This window comes from Plutella xylostella, chromosome 23, assembly GCF_932276165.1.
Source record: "Plutella xylostella chromosome 23, ilPluXylo3.1, whole genome shotgun sequence".
NCBI classification, from domain to species: Eukaryota; Metazoa; Arthropoda; class Insecta; order Lepidoptera; family Plutellidae; genus Plutella; species Plutella xylostella.
Genome location: NC_064003.1, coordinates 10,654,979 through 10,669,092, shown reverse-complemented (window position 1 = coordinate 10,669,092; position 14,114 = coordinate 10,654,979). Strand labels below are relative to the sequence as shown.

Below are 14,114 nucleotides of genomic sequence, written 5' to 3'. Positions count from 1 at the left end.
TTTTAAGGTTGAATCTATTGTATTGTATGAAACATTGCATCACTTTCATATTTTCCTGAAAGAGACATAATTATTATAAAATTGAACTTTTTTTGAGTAAAAGGGAATGCTGGGTTGTGATTGACTGTATTGTCGTAGAGCAGGACATGCTTACAGAAAAATGGGCCTAGATCTTCGACAAGTAACCCACATCTCTGTCCACATTTAATTTAAGAATCAGTATATAACATCATCCAGTTAAACTTTACGTAACAAGATGGTTTTTTATGCATCCTACACAAAAGCACACTTCCAAAATACACTTCCATGTAGGACCTATTATAGCGGAGTAGAAAACAGGTTTGTCCAAGGGTATCTAAATATCAATTGATTGCTCCGGTTATTTATCTGATGTCCAGAAGTCGATAACTAATTGCCAAAAAACTATTGGTTTTATTTTTATGGTAGCTTTTTACCTGTATTACTTTATAATTTCCGTCACTTTATATGAAACGGATGAAGTCAAGGCTAACTTCTATTGATACTTTTAAATTTTATTGCAGGTTCCGCAATAGTAGTCATTTTATAAGTTAAGATATCGGTGAAATTTAACAATTTATGGTCTCAATTTAACTTAACAATTTGAAGGTGTTTAAATTGCGATCAAGAATGAATATATTAAATACTAGCTGTTCCCGCGCGCTTCGCTTCGCCTTAAAAAGTTTTCCCGTGAGAAATCCGGGATAAAAAGCCTATGTTCTTTCCCAGGGTCTAGACCGTATGTATACCAAATTTCATTCAAATCCGTTCAGTAGTTTTGGCGTGAAAGGATAACAGACAGACAGACAGACACAGTTACTTTCGCATTTATAATATTAGTTAGGATAGCCAGTTTATCTAGTTATAAACGTTTCAAAAGTATCCTCCTATAGGTTTTTACTTAGGTACTTGTATATTATTATTATTAAAAGGTATGCACAGTAAATATTAATTACATCATATGCGTTAGGAAAGGGCACAATAGAAAAAGTCTCCCATCGGAAATTATGATTATAAATACAAAGATTCACATATCAGTTATAAGTAATTAATATTACGAGTATTTTAAACACCATGAAGTATGTTTACGGTATAGTATAGGTTCAATGGACAACATTTCATTTTCTTTACCCTATATTTTTATTAGCTATTCGGAAAGTTTATAGAAAATTAGTGGACCCGTATTTTTTTATTTTGTATATACATTAATTTTTGCATGTTATTTTTAACTTTAAAGTTAATTATTTTAAAACCGGAAGTGACGTCACATATTAGGCTCAATTTTTATTTTTGTCTATTGCCGGAGTCTCGAAAAAAAACATAAATGACACTGACAAGTGACATTTAAACTTTGTTTACATGCCAACCAACAAATGGGTCATTTTCAAATGACATTGATATTTCTGATGATGGAAAGTATTTATTTTATTTATTTATTTATTTATTAAAGATACACCAACAGCATACATATTATTACAATTTTAAAATATACATTGAAAGAAGGTCTTACAATCTAATACGATATGCCAATTACAGGCGTACACAACATTTTAAAATCAACAAACCTTAAAAAATAATAATTAATAAAATTAAAATTTTATAACAAAATTAAAGTGTTAACTTAATAATAGAATTCAAATTTAAATGTGAACAAATATTGCAAATCCGTTATTTTAAATTAGGTACTAATATCATACTATAGTTATACTATAGTTATACTAGGAAAGTAGGTACTTATCATGTAAAAAAATAAGCAGAAGCATTTTTTCAACTGTGTAGGCGGTGGCATGCTCTGGGACATATTATATAGAGGTCATCTCTTAATAATAAATAAAAAAATAGTCAGAAAGTGTCAGAACAGAATTAATGAAAATGACCCAAATAAACAACAACGTCACGATAAAACGTCAACGTCAATCAAAAATGAAAGTGACAGTTACTTTGTTTTTAAATCTATGGGCTTTGATCATCAAAATGCATCGCACCTGATGCATGACGTCATCAGCACTTTTTTACTATTTTATGATTTTCTCGAAAATGATACATCCAAAAATACAAAAACATTTTTTTTGTGGCCTTTAGAGCTAAATCTCGAAATGGTTTTCGATTTATAGCAGCTTTAGTTTTTTGAAATGTTGTCCATTTACGTAACAAAAATGCGTATCCACTAAGACTGTGAATTTAGGTACTGATGACCTAAAGTAAATTAATACGAGTAAAGTACGATGACGATGATCTAGGAGGACTTCAATCTTAATCAATAACCAAAACCAATATCGATAAAACAGCATCAGAATTCAGGCTGCACCGTTGACCTCCGTAGATCATAATAATACCGAGAGACAATCTGCTTGACCTTGAGGAAGTAAGAGAGGTAAGAGGAGGGGAGGGGGCTTTCCCAAATGAGGCTGACCTTGACCTCCACACCGACTGCGGAGGCAGAGGCGCACGCGCACACCCAAAAACCAAAATGGACACGCAGCAAAAAAATAAAAAAGCCTCGGATTAAATAATTTTACCTTTATTTTGAAGACCTCCACTATCACAAGACATTCTTTTTATCTTATGATTAGGTTTTTCATAATTGGGACAAATTTATGAAAGAGTTCTGTTTTAAAGTGTTTTATGGCCACGGGAGTAAAAGTCAACCTTGGTTTCAACCAAGGAACAATTTTAGGTCCTTTATTATTGACCAAGAAATTTCCCAAAAATTATCGCATTCAAAAAAATGAGTCATTTTATAAGTAAAAATATCGGTGAAATTTAACAACTTATGGTCGCAATTTAACAATATAAAATATGTCAATGATTATACTACTTATTTATATTGAACTGTATGTGTAGCAGTCAGTTTCATAGTTATGCGTTTTTCGAATAAACCTACGAGGAAGTCAAAAAGTTTCTTCTTATGTATAGGTATAAATTAGTATCAGCATGCAGTCTGCATTGTATACAACAGTGATGCTGAATGCCCGAGGTTGCGGCGCCGGCTCCTGAAGCCTCGAGCTCAGTACTGCGGCGGAGGGCCGCTCGAGTGGACACTTGCATTCACTAATTATCTTATTAAATATTAATAGTATTAATAAAAGTTGTATTGAAATAACTTGTATTGTGATTGATATTAGAGAAAGGGCAAGGATTTAAATTGGGGATATTTGGAGCGCCATCTCCAAAATGGTTGCAGGTTTGTAATTTTTATTTTATCATTAATTACTTAGATCTTAAACTTTAAATTTATTCGATTTATTAATACATTAAGTAGGTGCATTAAATTTAAGTGCCACTAGTCGCAAGTTCACTAAGTACGTTAAATCGTTAAGTAAAATTATAATTCAAAATTTTATGATCTCCAAAATAGTAAAATAATAAAATGCATATAAGTGTATGTTGCTTCAGTCAGCCTCGTAGTTTCGCAACCCTCTACTAATCCGCCCACCGCGTCTCAAACATGGGCATCGTCGTCTAATGTAACGTCATATTCTATTCATCTTGTTACACTGCGTCTTAAAACTCACATCTTGTAACTTTCGTTCTTAGTAGAGTAGCAATGGATAAGACCAAACTATAATCGGTCGCCAAACTAATAAGTACCGCGCCTAGTAAATTAAAGTTCATAATCAGTTGCAAAATCTTATGCATACCGAATGAATATGATAATTATGATAAGTTTAGATATTTGGAAGTAAATGCCTTAGTGCAATATTTGCTTATCAGATTTTTCATTTTTATATTATGAAACTGTTAGCTAGTGTGCATAGGTACACTGGTTAAAAAAACTTACATACCTACTTAGGGCTGACTTTTCAATGGTCAGATAAGTGTTATCTGAAGAATAAAATTGTTGCTGTCTTTGTTTAATACAAACATTCAGATGTGACATCAACAATTTTATTCCTCAGATAACACTTATCTGACTATTGAAAAATCAGCCCTTTACAAAGTAAATTAGACTAACAAGCTACCTAATGCTAGACCAGGAACTGTATGGAGTATCATCAGAAGTGTTTACAAACATTAGACAAGTGGGATCGATGGTAGAAGGCGTGTTTAGTTTAATTAGATGAATCACTGCTCTTGAGCATGAGGTTTCTCTCACGGTATCACCTGTTGATATTAATAATATGTGTTCTAGGTATGTGGAATGTGGATATTATAATACCTAATAGTATAAATAAAAAAACATATTTTATATAACAATAGTATGTAGGTATTTCCCCTGAAATAGTACTTCCTTCGGTATGCACTATGCATGCACGCCAACACGGATAGATGGATCTCATGTGGTGTTGAATTTCGAATCATTTAAACAAAAAAATATCTTATTTATTGGATCTTCTTCCTATTCGTAGTCTACCTTTTTCTTTTTCGTAACAAAATAATCGTTAAATTGTTATTCTGCTTTAGAATCATCAGAAGTTTTTTCATGCATCATTCCCTATTTTACCATTCTCAAAAACTGCAGCTTTTAACAAATCACTCCAATGTTTTCCAGTATCATCAGCAGCCAGGCTACTGGCTCTGATCTGCCTGAGTACCAGGGCAGCAGCGGAGTCCTGGAGGTTCCCTGACCAGGCCGCCGCGGAGGCGATCAAGATCGACAGCAAAGTGCAATTTGTGGATGAAGAGAAACGCCCCGATAGATCACAGTGAGTTTAACGTTATGTAGCTTTAATATTTTTAAAACTCTCGAGTACCTAAGTATTTTAATTTCATTGATTACCAAAATAAACAGATATTCTACTTCACGGTATACCGAATCCGCGGTGATACATACTATATACATAATTATATACTTACATTCACAAGCAATGAAAAAGCTCCAATGACAATAGCACCAAATTACTCCTAAGTAAACGGAAAAGACTTATAAATATCTTGATAACGCCGAAAAAAATTTGCACATTTGGTGCTGAAATTTTGTAAGGTGAAGTGCGGTAATTGCAACTAAAAATATTGAAGTCGTAACTTCATCATCTGATAATTCTTTATATATAAAGAAATAGTATTACTGTAAAATCATGCCAAAGTCAAAATTTTATGTAGATTTTATTCTACTATCATGACAAAGAAAAACTCTGAAGAATAAAGAGCTATTGCCAAAAGTTCCGGCAAAGGCAGAAATAGTTGCAATTACCCCTCCTGGCGGGTAATTGCAACTAATCGTTTTATCTCCATATTTTTCTATGTGTGGTGTATATTGTGTTTTTGAAACACAAAGACTAAGAGAATATTCATAGGATTGTGACACTTATCTCCTTGTAACTACGACCAATTTCGCATGAAACTACTGTTTAGCCGTGGGTCTGGTAATTGCGACTAATTTCTCAAAAATAGTGATGGGAACTTTGTCGTAATTTTATCGACAGTCATGTAGTGTCTGCCATCGACAATCCAAGAAGACCATGGTAGCAGAATAAAACTCGGGGATAAAAATTAATAGCTATATTTTTATTAATCAACATTAAATATTTTACTAATGTTTAATCAAACAGCCTTTTTACAATTTTTTTGGAAAGTTTTCAAAATTTACCGCAGGCAGGATGCCGGGTGGAATTTTGCAGGTTTTCTAAAAAAATGTATGCTTAACAGATATGTTTAAAATTTGGTATTCAGCCTTTTATTCTTATTTGTGTGTTATATTATTAGTGATTGTATCGATGTATTCATGTTCACTGCCCCATCACTGGCTTTTTCCAATTTCATACAAAAATTGGCAGCAAATTGTAACCATCCTAAAAACTGCAAAATACTTCCATTTACCAGACTTTGCATTTTTTGTCTGGTAAATGTAACTACACAGAAAACTCGGAAAACAATCGTGTTAGAATAAAACAAATACATACAAAATGACTTACCGTTATTAGTTTTTACTTTTTTTGGAAAAACCTTGCGAGGAACCACTAAAAACTATTTTATAAAATAAAAATGCACCCCATGTCCATCCGACTCCAGCAGACTCAAAATGGCCGATGACAAAAAGCTTTATAACTCCTACAATTCTTGAGCTATCAGCGCCATCCACATTTTTGGGTAGAACTTTTATGATGTAAAATTGGTTTTAGTCTGTCGTTTTACAATGAAGTAACTCTAGAGGGAGTTATTGAAGTTAGTTGCAATTACCGGATAGTTGCAATTACGGCACTTCACCTTAACTGGAACTTTTTCATTGCTCGTGATTGTATTTCACATAAAAATTGCTTTATTGTCTATTCTATTGTTGTGTGACTACCGCTGGCCACCTATAGATTAACTATAAGTTAAGTTGTACTATGTAACCGCATCACACCTCATACCTCAACGTCAATGCATCTCGTACTGCATTATTATTCATTATCACCGGCTCATGCTCATCAAGTCATGACTCAGACAAGTCATTTCCTCAGTCATGAAAAATCTTTAATTTTATCTTTATAATTTTGTGCATGTTCATCATCAGCCAATAGTCATCCACTGCTGGACATAGGCCTCTCCCAAGGAGCGCCACAACACTCGGTCCTCGGCCTTCCTCATCCAACCAACATACAACTTGTGCATGTTAACTTTAAAGATTTACATGTTTACGAATACACTTAAAAGTGTAAAAAACTTTTTTCTAATTTATCTGTTTTGAAAAAGTTTCTTTTGAAACCTTTACATAACAAATGAATAAAATGTTCCAAACAAAACATTGTTTAAATTATTAAACGTAGCACCGAAATGATAGATGTATTATTCTATTTTCTTGGTCATAGTACTTAATCGATAGCGATGTCATCGATTACCTATTCAGACCAAACTCAGAATTTAGTACCTACAGGCAATCCTACACTTAAAACATTTAACACACCCGTGACAATCCAAGAATAGCCGTTCTAATGCAAATATCAGCTGCATACGATTCCCACGCAAGAGCGGTCCTAGGTTCGGTTCCGGACGACTTGTTCCGGCGCCTTGGCCGACATATCCGGTCGTTACACCGCACTATTGTTCTACGTTATTATCACCAGCTATTATCCCCCAAGATCGTATTACTGGCAATTGCGTCACAGCACCCTTGGACAGATCATCTAATTGAAGAACCTTTGTCGTTGGTTGCATTTCTGATTCGCTCTCTGGTTTTTCCGTTACAAAGGAAATTATGTCCCTGAAGTGTTTCAATTTCATAGAGCACGATGTTGCAGCAACTGTTTTATTCAACAACATATTGATTGCTTCCGTTGGAAATTTGCAATGACGAAACTACGAAGTACTTAGATATCTTTGGTTAATCATTGGAATTTGGGGCAGTTGCACAAGTGTAAAATGCGATTGATAGTGAACCTGAAATAAATCAAATCACACAACGGTAGGTCATAGCTTTCTTCTGTACCGACATTGCCAGCAGGTTAATTTTAAAAGTAGTTACCAATCGTATCTGGAGTGGTTTGCAACACTCCGCTGGTAACATGTTCACCTTGGCGTATTGTTAACGGGCGCCAAAATAGATTCTCTCTAAAGTTACTCGTATTTACCAATTGATACCAACACTATCGTCAATTTAAACTTCTTATAAATGCTCTGAATTGGCTTTTAGTTCTAAATATAAATATATAGGTACCTACATAATTAAAGTTTAGTAGATTATTTTTTTCAAGAGCCTAGAATTTTAGTTGTGTTTAAAGTAAGTACATCATGTCTGTGCCATTTTCGTAACCTCAGTCATCAAATCATATCTGTTTTTTTTTTCAGGAACAGCTTCAACCCTTCCAAAGTCCAATCGGACGAGCCGGATCACTTCGCGGCGGCGGATGACACCCAGGGCTTCTACAACCGGCCCGGGCAGGCCGGCCGCTACCCGGTGCAATCCGGGCCATCACAGGGAGACGACCAGGACACGTATGGACTGGTGCTCACCAGGATTAGGTTTGTGATGTTGCTGATGAAATCTCAAATCTGTTAGTTACTCCCCTCAGGCAATAACCCTCCAGTCTTGGAGGAAGCTATGCTGTCTGCAGTGGATTATTGGAATGTGAACTAGTCATTTTCTTTGGGGATTTCCAGGTTTTTTGGATCACCAATTCGGTTTGATTGATGATGATGACGACGCATAATATATAGCCAGTGTTATCAACTAGCTCTATCGCTAATTAATATAAGATCACATAACAATGAAAGTAATATTTTTATTCCATTTGGGATTTCGTGATTTGCATGCTTAAAATGCGCCAATCTCCTTTTCTGATCATGGTCAGAGATTACTGAGTAACTCAAGATAACCCGATGTATTTTTTTTGTATTTTCCTCAACATTTTTATCATTTTTTTCAGGAATAACAATCTGAATTCAGAAACGGGTAACCAAGACCGAGCCAATAAGCTGAATTCAAGTAAGCATACAAATTATTTTCTTATCTTTCTCTGTTAATTATTTATGACACATTGTCTTCCATTTTCTAGTAATTTGAAGTAGCAGTGATTAAAGGTAAATATTGTATCTCTCGTCCTCTCACCAATGACCGTCATACTTTTTCGACATTCCAGACGTGTTCAACGATGAGAACCAGTTCCAATCCCTCCTCCCAAACTACGAGTCATTCGGTCCGTTCCCTCCGCCGCGCCAGGACTCCGCTCTGTTCACGCCTGGAGGCGACGAGGGGCTGCTTGAAGGGGGTGACAGGCGCGGGGTGCTGGTGGGGCCGGGGGGCGGGCCCAGCGCGCAGGCCGCGGCGCAGCGCCCCGCCGTGCTCGTCGGCCCTGGCGGACCCACTGGCAGGGTCGGCCCTGACTTCAACAACCGCAACCCCGGAGTACTAGTCGGCCCAGGCGGACCCACCGGCCGCGTTGGACCCAACTTCAACAATAACCGCAACCCCGCAGTCCTGGTTGGCCCGGGTGGACCTACAGGTAGAATTGGACCCGATTTCTCCAACCGCAACCCTGCCGTTCTAGTCGGTCCCGGTGGACCAACGGGCCGTGTTGGACCAGACTTTAGCTCCAACCGCAACCCTGGAGTATTGGTTGGCCCCGGTGGACCGACAGGAAGAGTCGGGCCTGACTTCAACAATCGCAATCCAGGGGTTTTATCCGGCCCCGGTGGGCCTACCGGACGCATCGGTCCAGACTACTCGCGGAATCCCGGATACCCGGGCATCCTCGTCGGTCCCGGGGGCGCCGGCCGCGGGGCGTACGCGCCGACATACTTCAACCCTCGGCAGAACCGCTACAGAGGAGGCTTGCTGGTTGGACCAGGGGGGGCTACCGGGACCATCGGGCCAGGAAGAGGCCTACTGGTTGGCGCCGGTGGACCCACTGGCAGCATTGGACCACAATACTCCGACCACGGTTTGTAATTGAACCGTTAGTAACCCTGTCGTAGTCCACCTCTGTTAGTTAGCTGTAGTAGCGATAGAGACCGTGTGGTAGAGTAGATAGTGATTAACGTAGACGTGTGAGTTATTAACCCAAGGTGTGAATGGTTGCCTCCATGATGAGGGTCTGATGGCTTGCAGGTTGCTCGTGGTCAGCGGAACGCTTCAAGAATCCGAAATGCTCTCTAGTACAGAAATTGCTTTGCGTCAAGTCTCAAATTCAGAAGCCAATTGACAATGCTAAGAACAAGGTACCGGGTAACTCGTTTTGCCCAAACATTTACGTGTAGGAAGATCAAAATATGTAGTTAGTAGGCATAAGAATATTTTGAGTACTGGGCGGAACATAATGTAAACTCCGTGAAATTAAAAGTTTTTGTGTAAGGTTGTCAGTAAGCCAGACATGAACGAAAAAAAGTCCGTTCCAAATACATATATATCCAAACATTATTATTCTCGTCAAACAATTTCCTCATAAATCAGTAGCCCTAGTGAATAACGAGCAGTTGTTTGTAAATTCTTCATCACGATAAATCTTTCGTATTAGTAAAAATACAGTGGGATAAAAAGTTATAGATCCTAGCGAGTTGGCCGCGAGCCAATCACCGCCCACCCAGAACATGTGGATTGTGGAGTTACGACATGCTTCGATATTGCCATAGTTTATACCTTTCAATAATACTGTAAATTAGAATTTATTACTGTAAGTCATTGCTGGATAAGATATTGGGATCAACTGCCCGATGTAGTTACTTCAATAACTAGATTATTGTTTTTGTAAATAGTACTCAAACGATTCGTCTCGAGTGAATCTGAAAGATTATCTGTGATTTTCAATTAAGTTCATAGAACTATACCATTTTATATTTACTATATTGTGCGATGAGAGACTTGAGTCTCGTTGTGATAAGTTATTTTTAATGTAACCTAGTAAGTTTCTAGTTAAGTCACCTGTTAAGATAAACGTCTGGATAAAAGCGATATTAAAACACTTACCATAGTTTCAGTGTTTTATTGAACCGAGAAGTTGTCAATCTACACAATACTTACGCTCTGAGTAATAGGTATTTAGGTATATCGTGTACCTACTGCGTGCACACGTAAGCACAGAAGAGGTATGTAGAGAAAAAAGCGACAAAATGTTTAGAATTTATGTTATTTGGTTAGTTTTATTAATTCGGAAAACAGCACTAGCGATCGTTCTGTGTCAGCGGCAGCAGCTTTGTAGTAATTTTACTTTCTGCAGAGCGTAGCTTCGAAAGCCATAAGTATTTTCCTTTCCTCAACTGATGAGGACATGCAACATTACCGATGGTGGTAATGACGATGATGGAGTAGAAGAGCGCGCCAGTGAAGGTCCACTGGATGTGGTCGGTGCTCTCGCTGCCGTCCCAGCCGCGCACCTTCATCTCCAGCAGGATCGAGTTCTCGAAGTCCTGCAGCAGAAATCATGTGGAGTCAGGAAAAGACATTATTTCACTTTTTCCTCGGACTTTGCTCTTTCATTTAAAACCTACAGATGAGTATGTAACGCTTCAATCTTTCACCAGCAAATGGAATCGAATCGAATATACTGTGGGTGAATTTATTATACCTACATTTCGTCATCCAACAAAATACACCAATGGCAAATTAAAATGTCTACATAACTTAAATGGCTAGAAAATTCGGCAGAAAACCTGACAAATATTAGGTAGGGGGACAACCAACAGCCCTAAATGTAGCTCTAGTCTGCTGGACCCATGGCCATTGAGAGGTAGAGGCGGCATAAGGAAAACAATCGCTATTGGCCCCATGGGTCACGCATGTATCCTGATCATATTAAGTAATGCTAAGATAGCCACTACAGCCGCAGAGTACGTACAATGATCGGCCGGCACTAAGCTGCTGAGTCCAGCCCAAAGACAAAACCACCCAGTTCCTCCCTATTATACTCCTTCGATTCTAAGCTCCACCTGTCAGCTTACCTTGAGCATGTGCACGACCTCGGCGGTCCAGTTGGTCTGGTTGAGCAGCGGCGCGGCGCGGGTCATGCTCCAGATGCTCTGGGTCGTGTGGTTCCGGAGCGAGGAGATGTTCCTCTTCACCTGGACATGAGAGGAGACTGATCGGTTATTGGTGGTGGGAGGAGACTTGGGGGTTACAGGTCCGAAAGCACACGTAGTAGATATTTGAAAAGGGATTGTGAAGAGTATATAAAGATAAAGATACATAATAATACGCGAATAATAACGCGAAGCTCAAGACAGATTGCGATTCAGAGTCACTGTGGACGCCCTCTGCCCCATCCAGGGGACACAGGATACTAAACACACACATAAACAATAATGCGTTTAGGAAAAGCGAAGGTCTAGGACAGATGAGTTTTTAACTTCAACGGAATGCGGGGAACGAGGTTGCTGAATGGTACTGCATTATAAATCATGTACCTATAGCTGATGAGTCTTCCTCGTTCTATCCAAAGACACCTGTCTATCTTCTCGCAAGTGCTCTTACGTATTTAGTTTTTCAAAATTGAGTTATCTAAGTCCTGGTTCCGTCGTGATTGTTGTTTATACAGAAGATCAAACGGCTTGGTACACGTCATCCAAAAGTTATAACACGGATTGTGAATATTTAAGTCTGCTGTCTGAAAAAGAAAATAGCTAAAGAAAGCTCAAATAAAATAAAACAGCGACGTATTGTTTGCTGACAGCTGCCTTCAGTCGACACTAATTAGCGCTGTTGTATCACACTCGGAAAAACTCAACACTACTCTACTGTTTTTTTTACAGTTGGACTATTCATATTCGATTACTTTTAGGGAAAATGAATACCGCTCTTATCGCATATTTTCACTCTCGCCGAAAAAGTTAGTTGAATATCATTAATTTGTATTTTATTTTACTATTTATTTATATAACAACCATACCGCTCTGCATATAGGACTGATGAACTGATTTAGATATTGAAATGCCATAGATCTTCGAATTTGGTCTTCTTTCCTGCCTTCTGGCCGTTTTAGAAAATGTTATTCCATCGTGTCGCCTAGTTGAAAACTAACGAGCTAATATATACATACATACATATGCTCACGCCTGTCTCCAAGAGGGGTAGGCAGAGACTATGGATCTCCACGTGCCACGATCCTGACATACTTCTTTCGCTTCCTCCACATTCATAAGTCTCTTCATACACGCACGTCGGTTTCGGAAACTCCTAATTTGGCTCTTCTTGAGTATGTCGCCTATCTGGTCGACATACTTTCGCCTTGGACGTCCTCTACCGACACAACCATTCATCTCCGCACAATAAATTTCTTTCGTCAGTCTTCTTTCATCCATCCTTTCAATGTGACCAAACCATCTCAACATTCCCTTAGCTAATATAATATAATATAACCTTCTTAACCTTCTGAACCTTCTCTCTCATGATCCGCTCTAACCCTCATTCCCTACATACCTCTCTCTCGTGATCGGCCTCGAGTCGCTCGAAGGTGACGGCGCCCAGCACGCAGTACGCCACCACCAGGCTGATCATCACCAGGTGGCTGAACACCACCGAGCACAGCTTCCACGTGTAGTACAGGAACTGCGGGGGGTGGCGTTAGTGTAGATAGATAGGAAAGGTACATCATCATCATCAGCCAATAATCGTCCACTGCTGGACACAGGCCTATCAATTCATTTTGTAATTTGTAGTCTTGTGCTTGGTCTGGACTAGGAGGTTGTTGATATGGTGGATTGGAAGATAGGTGGATGCATTCATCCACTGCTGGACATAGACCTTGTTCAAGGCTCAGGGGTTAAGCCATAATCTTCGAGCTTTCTAAAAATATAGTTAGCTGTTAGATAGGATTTGAATCCATCCACTATTGTAAACCGCTGTTGTAGTTAATCCTAACGATTATAACAGGTTGTGGCAAAAGAGGGTTTGCTACAACCTTTATAAAACTTTTACCCTTTATGATTTATAAAGTCCAATTAAGAAGCGATTGTGGAATTTAATCGCAATACTTAAGGGACTAAACAGGGGGTTTTTCATACGAATACTACTTCATCAACATGAGTAAGTACTACTTAGCCAGAACATTATAGTTACCGACTTACCTTAGCACACTTGCTGGGAGGCGGTGGCATCACCGCCACCACGGTCCGCGCGCGGCCCTCGCGTCGGGACATCGCTGCTGATGATGATGATGATGAGAGGCTCCGACCACTAACACCCAGCCACTTTAACTTTATCCTACTCTATTTTGTGCTGGATGTAGTCCCTGCACCTGACTCATTGGGACTCTTGTGCAAATCTACGTAAAGTGTGCCTTCCTAAACTTGGAGCATTTTCCACCACGCTAGTCACTTTGGTCACTGATACGACAGGACACTCACACGCACTTCACTACTACTTAGGGCATTTATTCTTCTTATCCGATTATTGACAGTCATTCTGCCTTCACAAGGCTGAAGCCGCGTAGACTGCAGAAATTTTTGGTAAGTATGCTATAGTCACAAAAGTGTCACAACTAGTTTAACGCTCCCGTATGGTATTTTCAGTCGGTAAAGCGTCGATTCCCGTCTGTAATTTCACTACACATTGCTTCTAGCATTCCACTAGCTTTCACGAATCGGTGTAAAGTTTCCGAAACTTTTCATTCTCTTTCTGAATCATTGAATTCTAAAATAAAAACCAAGTGAACAGGTAAACTGGCGAACAGAATAAATATTTCAGACAAATCCCACAGGCCGCTGAAAACTGTGTTTATTTAACAAATGCCAATTCAGTGCTCTTCCTC

The 14,114-nt window shown here is 38.7% G+C and overlaps 2 protein-coding genes across 2 annotated transcripts in view; one reads left to right on the top strand and one right to left on the bottom strand.

Annotated features, from left to right (window-relative positions):
• LOC105385178 overlaps positions 1 to 13,963 on the bottom strand; it is a 44,957-nt gene extending 30,994 nt beyond the window's left edge. The window contains exons 1-4 of the mRNA XM_048629630.1: positions 13,432 to 13,963; positions 12,785 to 12,913; positions 11,311 to 11,430; positions 10,653 to 10,779 (exon numbers count right to left, since the gene is read on the bottom strand). Of these exons, the coding sequence (XP_048485587.1) occupies positions 10,653 to 10,779; positions 11,311 to 11,430; positions 12,785 to 12,913; positions 13,432 to 13,503 (448 nt within the window). The 5' untranslated portion in view covers positions 13,504 to 13,963. The remainder of the gene's footprint in view (positions 1 to 10,652; positions 10,780 to 11,310; positions 11,431 to 12,784; positions 12,914 to 13,431) is intronic.
• On the top strand, positions 3,011 to 10,344 carry LOC105393277 (collagen alpha-2(I) chain). The gene is made up of 5 exons (XM_038113308.2): positions 3,011 to 3,202; positions 4,511 to 4,664; positions 7,726 to 7,899; positions 8,304 to 8,362; positions 8,517 to 10,344. The coding sequence occupies exons 1-5, from the start codon at positions 3,193 to 3,195 to the stop codon at positions 9,323 to 9,325; spliced, it is 1,206 nt and encodes a 401-aa protein (XP_037969236.2). The 5' UTR covers positions 3,011 to 3,192; the 3' UTR covers positions 9,326 to 10,344.
• Positions 13,964 to 14,114: the final 151 nt, after the last annotated feature.